Genomic DNA, 8356 nt, shown 5'->3' with positions numbered 1-8356 from the left:
CTTCGGTTTTGGCGCCGGGGACGTCGGCTTTGAGGCCCAGCGCGGGGCCCTCCCCTGCGGCCGTCGCGGTGGCGGAGGGGAGGTCGACCTCTGCCGTGGGCAGGCTGACCTCGCCTTCGGGCCCTTCCGCCCTGGGGGGCGACACGCCGAATTTGGGCTTGTCGAACTTGGGCAACTTGAACTTCCCTTTCAGGCCCGCGCCTTCCAGCTCGGCGCCGTCGAGCGAGCCTTCGGCAGAGGGCACTTTGAGGTCTATCTGGGGCGCCTGGAGCTCGAGGGAGCCTTCGAGGGAGGGCAGCTTGATGTCGGGGGCCGCGACGCTGATGTCGCCGGCGCCGGCCTTCAGGTCTGCCTCTGGGAGGCTGGCGTCGACTTTGGGCAGGCCGACGTCTGCGTCCAGTTTGGGAGCCTTGACGCTGGGCTTGGAGAAGGCCACGCTGGGCACCTTGACTTTCGGCATGTGTATTTTCATGCCGCCGCCCTCAACTTTGCCGGCCGCCACCTCCAGGCCGCCTTCGGTGTCGGGGCCCTGCAGGGCGGCTTCGCCCTCCGGGACTTCGGCCTGGGCTTTGGGCAGCGAGACCTCGGCCTTTGGCAGGCTGACCTGCACGTGGGGAGCTTTGACTTTGGGCAGCTTGACGCTGGGCATCTTGACGTCGGGCATCTTGAATCGGCCTTTCTCGCCGTCTCCTCCGGCGGCCGTCTCGACCGCCGCCTCCACGCCGGGCGCTTGGATCTCGGCCCCGGGCAGGGTCACGTCGACTTCGGCCGTTCCCGAGGGCACCGTCGCCTGGGGCTCCTTGAGGCTGACGTCCACGTCAGCGGCCACGGTGCTCTTGGCCTCTCTGCTGCTGGACCAGCCAAAGGAAGGCATGCCGAACTTGGGCATCTTGAACTTGCCGTCCTTGGTCTTGGCGGCCTCCTTCTCCGGGGCTTTTGCTTCCCCTTCGAGGGTGAGGGCCGCCTCGGGCGCCTGCAGGTCGACGCTGGCCTTTGGAAGGGTGACGTCGACGGACGGGAGGCTGACGTCCACCTTGGGAGCTTTGATGTCAGCTTTGGGCATTTTGAGGGAGGGCTTCTCCAGCTTCCAGCCGGCCCCTTCGGTTTTGGCGCCGGGGACGTCGGCTTTGAGGCCCAGCGCGGGGCCCTCCCCTGCGGCCGTCGCGGTGGCGGAGGGGAGGTCGACCTCTGCCGTGGGCAGGCTGACCTCGCCTTCGGGCCCTTCCGCCCTGGGGGGCGACACGCCGAATTTGGGCTTGTCGAACTTGGGCAACTTGAACTTCCCTTTCAGGCCCGCGCCTTCCAGCTCGGCGCCGTCGAGCGAGCCTTCGGCAGAGGGCACTTTGAGGTCTATCTGGGGCGCCTGGAGCTCGAGGGAGCCTTCGAGGGAGGGCAGCTTGATGTCGGGGGCCGCGACGCTGATGTCGCCGGCGCCGGCCTTCAGGTCTGCCTCTGGGAGGCTGGCGTCGACTTTGGGCAGGCCGACGTCTGCGTCCAGTTTGGGAGCCTTGACGCTGGGCTTGGAGAAGGCCACGCTGGGCACCTTGACTTTCGGCATGTGTATTTTCATGCCGCCGCCCTCAACTTTGCCGGCCGCCACCTCCAGGCCGCCTTCGGTGTCGGGGCCCTGCAGGGCGGCTTCGCCCTCCGGGACTTCGGCCTGGGCTTTGGGCAGCGAGACCTCGGCCTTTGGCAGGCTGACCTGCACGTGGGGAGCTTTGACTTTGGGCAGCTTGACGCTGGGCATCTTGACGTCGGGCATCTTGAATCGGCCTTTCTCGCCGTCTCCTCCGGCGGCCGTCTCGACCGCCGCCTCCACGCCGGGCGCTTGGATCTCGGCCCCGGGCAGGGTCACGTCGACTTCGGCCGTTCCCGAGGGCACCGTCGCCTGGGGCTCCTTGAGGCTGACGTCCACGTCAGCGGCCACGGTGCTCTTGGCCTCTCTGCTGCTGGACCAGCCAAAGGAAGGCATGCCGAACTTGGGCATCTTGAACTTGCCGTCCTTGGTCTTGGCGGCCTCCTTCTCCGGGGCTTTTGCTTCCCCTTCGAGGGTGAGGGCCGCCTCGGGCGCCTGCAGGTCGACGCTGGCCTTTGGAAGGGTGACGTCGACGGACGGGAGGCTGACGTCCACCTTGGGAGCTTTGATGTCAGCTTTGGGCATTTTGAGGGAGGGCTTCTCCAGCTTCCAGCCGGCCCCTTCGGTTTTGGCGCCGGGGACGTCGGCTTTGAGGCCCAGCGCGGGGCCCTCCCCTGCGGCCGTCGCGGTGGCGGAGGGGAGGTCGACCTCTGCCGTGGGCAGGCTGACCTCGCCTTCGGGCCCTTCCGCCCTGGGGGGCGACACGCCGAATTTGGGCTTGTCGAACTTGGGCAACTTGAACTTCCCTTTCAGGCCCGCGCCTTCCAGCTCGGCGCCGTCGAGCGAGCCTTCGGCAGAGGGCACTTTGAGGTCTATCTGGGGCGCCTGGAGCTCGAGGGAGCCTTCGAGGGAGGGCAGCTTGATGTCGGGGGCCGCGACGCTGATGTCGCCGGCGCCGGCCTTCAGGTCTGCCTCTGGGAGGCTGGCGTCGACTTTGGGCAGGCCGACGTCTGCGTCCAGTTTGGGAGCCTTGACGCTGGGCTTGAAGAAGGCCACGCTGGGCACCTTGACTTTCGGCATGTGTATTTTCATGCCGCCGCCCTCAACTTTGCCGGCCGCCACCTCCAGGCCGCCTTCGGTGTCGGGGCCCTGCAGGGCGGCTTCGCCCTCCGGGACTTCGGCCTGGGCTTTGGGCAGCGAGACCTCGGCCTTTGGCAGGCTGACCTGCACGTGGGGAGCTTTGACTTTGGGCAGCTTGACGCTGGGCATCTTGACGTCGGGCATCTTGAATCGGCCTTTCTCGCCGTCTCCTCCGGCGGCCGTCTCGACCGCCGCCTCCACGCCGGGCGCTTGGATCTCGGCCCCGGGCAGGGTCACGTCGACTTCGGCCGTTCCCGAGGGCACCGTCGCCTGGGGCTCCTTGAGGCTGACGTCCACGTCAGCGGCCACGGTGCTCTTGGCCTCTCTGCTGCTGGACCAGCCAAAGGAAGGCATGCCGAACTTGGGCATCTTGAACTTGCCGTCCTTGGTCTTGGCGGCCTCCTTCTCCGGGGCTTTTGCTTCCCCTTCGAGGGTGAGGGCCGCCTCGGGCGCCTGCAGGTCGACGCTGGCCTTTGGAAGGGTGACGTCGACGGACGGGAGGCTGACGTCCACCTTGGGAGCTTTGATGTCAGCTTTGGGCATTTTGAGGGAGGGCTTCTCCAGCTTCCAGCCGGCCCCTTCGGTTTTGGCGCCGGGGACGTCGGCTTTGAGGCCCAGCGCGGGGCCCTCCCCTGCGGCCGTCGCGGTGGCGGAGGGGAGGTCGACCTCTGCCGTGGGCAGGCTGACCTCGCCTTCGGGCCCTTCCGCCCTGGGGGGCGACACGCCGAATTTGGGCTTGTCGAACTTGGGCAACTTGAACTTCCCTTTCAGGCCCGCGCCTTCCAGCTCGGCGCCGTCGAGCGAGCCTTCGGCAGAGGGCACTTTGAGGTCTATCTGGGGCGCCTGGAGCTCGAGGGAGCCTTCGAGGGAGGGCAGCTTGATGTCGGGGGCCGCGACGCTGATGTCGCCGGCGCCGGCCTTCAGGTCTGCCTCTGGGAGGCTGGCGTCGACTTTGGGCAGGCCGACGTCTGCGTCCAGTTTGGGAGCCTTGACGCTGGGCTTGGAGAAGGCCACGCTGGGCACCTTGACTTTCGGCATGTGTATTTTCATGCCGCCGCCCTCAACTTTGCCGGCCGCCACCTCCAGGCCGCCTTCGGTGTCGGGGCCCTGCAGGGCGGCTTCGCCCTCCGGGACTTCGGCCTGGGCTTTGGGCAGCGAGACCTCGGCCTTTGGCAGGCTGACCTGCACGTGGGGAGCTTTGACTTTGGGCAGCTTGACACTGGGCATCTTGACGTCGGGCATCTTGAATCGGCCTTTCTCGCCGTCTCCTCCGGCGGCCGTCTCGACCGCCGCCTCCACGCCGGGCGCTTGGATCTCGGCCCCGGGCAGGGTCACGTCGACTTCGGCCGTTCCCGAGGGCACCGTCGCCTGGGGCTCCTTGAGGCTGACGTCCACGTCAGCGGCCACGGTGCTCTTGGCCTCTCTGCTGCTGGACCAGCCAAAGGAAGGCATGCCGAACTTGGGCATCTTGAACTTGCCGTCCTTGGTCTTGGCGGCCTCCTTCTCCGGGGCTTTTGCTTCCCCTTCGAGGGTGAGGGCCGCCTCGGGCGCCTGCAGGTCGACGCTGGCCTTTGGAAGGGTGACGTCGACGGACGGGAGGCTGACGTCCACCTTGGGAGCTTTGATGTCAGCTTTGGGCATCTTGAGGGAGGGCTTCTCCAGCTTCCAGCCGGCCCCTTCGGTTTTGGCGCCGGGGACGTCGGCTTTGAGGCCCAGCGCGGGGCCCTCCCCTGCGGCCGTCGCGGTGGCGGAGGGGAGGTCGACCTCTGCCGTGGGCAGGCTGACCTCGCCTTCGGGCCCTTCCGCCCTGGGGGGCGACACGCCGAATTTGGGCTTGTCGAACTTGGGCAACTTGAACTTCCCTTTCAGGCCCGCGCCTTCCAGCTCGGCGCCGTCGAGCGAGCCTTCGGCAGAGGGCACTTTGAGGTCTATCTGGGGCGCCTGGAGCTCGAGGGAGCCTTCGAGGGAGGGCAGCTTGATGTCGGGGGCCGCGACGCTGATGTCGCCGGCGCCGGCCTTCAGGTCTGCCTCTGGGAGGCTGGCGTCGACTTTGGGCAGGCCGACGTCTGCGTCCAGTTTGGGAGCCTTGACGCTGGGCTTGGAGAAGGCCACGCTGGGCACCTTGACTTTCGGCATGTGTATTTTCATGCCGCCGCCCTCAACTTTGCCGGCCGCCACCTCCAGGCCGCCTTCGGTGTCGGGGCCCTGCAGGGCGGCTTCGCCCTCCGGGACTTCGGCCTGGGCTTTGGGCAGCGAGACCTCGGCCTTTGGCAGGCTGACCTGCACGTGGGGAGCTTTGACTTTGGGCAGCTTGACGCTGGGCATCTTGACGTCGGGCATCTTGAATCGGCCTTTCTCGCCGTCTCCTCCGGCGGCCGTCTCGACCGCCGCCTCCACGCCGGGCGCTTGGATCTCGGCCCCGGGCAGGGTCACGTCGACTTCGGCCGTTCCCGAGGGCACCGTCGCCTGGGGCTCCTTGAGGCTGACGTCCACGTCAGCGGCCACGGTGCTCTTGGCCTCTCTGCTGCTGGACCAGCCAAAGGAAGGCATGCCGAACTTGGGCATCTTGAACTTGCCGTCCTTGGTCTTGGCGGCCTCCTTCTCCGGGGCTTTTGCTTCCCCTTCGAGGGTGAGGGCCGCCTCGGGCGCCTGCAGGTCGACGCTGGCCTTTGGAAGGGTGACGTCGACGGACGGGAGGCTGACGTCCACCTTGGGAGCTTTGATGTCAGCTTTGGGCATCTTGAGGGAGGGCTTCTCCAGCTTCCAGCCGGCCCCTTCGGTTTTGGCGCCGGGGACGTCGGCTTTGAGGCCCAGCGCGGGGCCCTCCCCTGCGGCCGTCGCGGTGGCGGAGGGGAGGTCGACCTCTGCCGTGGGCAGGCTGACCTCGCCTTCGGGCCCTTCCGCCCTGGGGGGCGACACGCCGAATTTGGGCTTGTCGAACTTGGGCAACTTGAACTTCCCTTTCAGGCCCGCGCCTTCCAGCTCGGCGCCGTCGAGCGAGCCTTCGGCAGAGGGCACTTTGAGGTCTATCTGGGGCGCCTGGAGCTCGAGGGAGCCTTCGAGGGAGGGCAGCTTGATGTCGGGGGCCGCGACGCTGATGTCGCCGGCGCCGGCCTTCAGGTCTGCCTCTGGGAGGCTGGCGTCGACTTTGGGCAGGCCGACGTCTGCGTCCAGTTTGGGAGCCTTGACGCTGGGCTTGGAGAAGGCCACGCTGGGCACCTTGACTTTCGGCATGTGTATTTTCATGCCGCCGCCCTCAACTTTGCCGGCCGCCACCTCCAGGCCGCCTTCGGTGTCGGGGCCCTGCAGGGCGGCTTCGCCCTCCGGGACTTCGGCCTGGGCTTTGGGCAGCGAGACCTCGGCCTTTGGCAGGCTGACCTGCACGTGGGGAGCTTTGACTTTGGGCAGCTTGACGCTGGGCATCTTGACGTCGGGCATCTTGAATCGGCCTTTCTCGCCGTCTCCTCCGGCGGCCGTCTCGACCGCCGCCTCCACGCCGGGCGCTTGGATCTCGGCCCCGGGCAGGGTCACGTCGACTTCGGCCGTTCCCGAGGGCACCGTCGCCTGGGGCTCCTTGAGGCTGACGTCCACGTCAGCGGCCACGGTGCTCTTGGCCTCTCTGCTGCTGGACCAGCCAAAGGAAGGCATGCCGAACTTGGGCATCTTGAACTTGCCGTCCTTGGTCTTGGCGGCCTCCTTCTCCGGGGCTTTTGCTTCCCCTTCGAGGGTGAGGGCCGCCTCGGGCGCCTGCAGGTCGACGCTGGCCTTTGGAAGGGTGACGTCGACGGACGGGAGGCTGATGTCTACCTTGGGAATTTTGATGTCACCTTGTGTATTTTGAGGTATTTCTCCTGTTTTCTTCGATATTAAACCAGGTTTCTTTTCAATACATTGTTTGGTAATTGCCGTTTTTTCTTCTTGCTCTTCCACATGGTTCTGTATTGAGGAAGTTTTTGTGTCTATGCTTTTTAGGCTTGACATCTGGACTTCTGGCATTTCCATTTTATCTTTGTCCTTTATTTTTTTTTTGGAGATCCCCATTTCAGTTTCAGACTTTGAATACTTTTTTTGTTCTTCTTGTATGCTGAAATCTGGTTTTGCACATTCCTCTAGTGTTGGCATTTTTGTTTCCCTGTCATTTAGCCTACCTTCTGTTTGCCCTGTCTCATCCTTTGTAGTTGCCCATGTAAATGTAGGTAATTTAAATTTTGGCAGTCTGAATTTGCTTTCTTTTCCTTCTATATCCTTTTCCATTGTATTCATGCCGATGTCCATTTTCAAGCTTTTATCACTTGCAGACGTACTATCTTCTCTCTTTTCCTTTTTTACAGTATCTACTGATTCAAGAGTGCTTTCTTCTCTTGGTATTTTCATGTCAACTTTAGGTATTTTTGCCATTTTCAATGATGGTGTCTGTATTTTCCAAGTAGATACTTCTGATTCTGTGTCAGACATGTGAGGTTTCACTTCCAAATTCCTGCCATCCTCTGAACTTTTATCAACTGTTTTTTCTGGTACTGAATGTGGACCATCACTTCCTGGTTTGTTTTTTTCAGCCTCTGACTCTTTTGTTTTGGGCATTGAAATCCCAGATTTTGTCTTCTGAATTGTTAGTATATGTGTGTCTTCTTCGGCTTGTTTTTCTCCTGTTTCCAGTGTGTCATATGTCATGTGTAATTCTGTTTTAGCAGTAGCTATTTCTAGACCTTTTAACTGTATAGATCCTTGTGCTGTGTGACCCATTATGTCTATGTTAATTCCACTCTCTCCTACTCTTTTATCTGCTGTTCCTTTCTGTTTCTTTTTTCGGGATTTTGATGATGCTTGTGGTGTTTGTTTAGTTGGGCTTTCTTTCACATCAGGTGTTTCTAAGCAGGGTGTTGATATCTGTGTTGTTACAGCTGATACTTCAGGTACAGTAAACTTTGATGTTGATTCCTTTTCTTTTTCTTTTTTAATGGTTATTTCAACTTCAGGGCATTTTTTTGCATGAGATGGAATGCCATTTTTCATATCATTTAAGTCTTTTGTTAAAGTTTCATGTACCTCCCCTGTTTTAATTTCGTAAGCTGGAGATGCGGTATATTCAACAGTTAGGATTTCGGGATTTTCCAAGCTGATACCTTCTTTATGGATTTTTTCTCTTTCAGACAGCAGTGTAGTTTTTATTTCTTTTTTTTGCTTGTCTTGTGGTTCTGGTTTGGATCTATGCATTTTGAATCCAATGCTAGGGAACTTCAGTTTCTTTTGGCTTCCTTTTTTTTCTTTTATATGGACTTCTTGTTGAGATTGGGACTCTGTGTCTGTGCTTGTAGGGGAAATATCCTGTATAGCAGGCTCATATGCATCTGATGTACTATGAGATCTTCTGTGCCCCAGTATCTTTTTATTTTTGATTGACTGGAATTTTGGCCATGATAATCTATCTTTTTTAGGTCTCTTGCTTCTTCCTGCCCTTTGGCTTACAATTAATGTTTCTCTGTCTTCTTCTGAAATGGCTTTTCCTGAAACATGCAGTGTTTCTTCAGGAATGCTCTCACTGAGTTCTTTTTCCTGAAAGAACAAATAGTAGTCAGAAGATTAAAAGTCACCTAAGTGTAGATGCAACACAAAATAAAATATATACTATAAAATATATAG

General features: G+C 60.6%; 1 protein-coding gene across 2 annotated transcripts in view; it reads right to left on the bottom strand.

Moving 5' to 3' along the window:
• AHNAK2 (AHNAK nucleoprotein 2) overlaps positions 1-8356 on the bottom strand; it is an 81769-nt gene that overhangs the window by 19103 nt on the left and 54310 nt on the right. The window contains exons 7-11 of one of the 2 annotated variants that reach the window (XM_086462658.1): positions 5539-8269; positions 4421-5490; positions 3343-4372; positions 1147-2196; positions 49-1098 (exon numbers count right to left, since the gene is read on the bottom strand). In XM_086462658.1, the coding sequence (XP_086318784.1) occupies positions 49-1098; positions 1147-2196; positions 3343-4372; positions 4421-5490; positions 5539-8269 (6931 nt within the window). Of the gene's footprint in view, positions 1-48; positions 2197-2836; positions 8270-8356 lie in introns of both variants that reach the window. The other variant, XM_086462656.1, reaches the window with a different exon arrangement.

This window comes from Leptosomus discolor, chromosome 3 (genome assembly GCF_034619465.1).
Source record: "Leptosomus discolor isolate bLepDis1 chromosome 3, bLepDis1.hap2, whole genome shotgun sequence".
Lineage (NCBI taxonomy): Eukaryota > Metazoa > Chordata > Aves > Leptosomiformes > Leptosomidae > Leptosomus > Leptosomus discolor.
The sequence above is the reverse complement of the archived record's forward strand: the minus strand, read 5'-3'. Positions and strand labels throughout refer to the sequence as shown.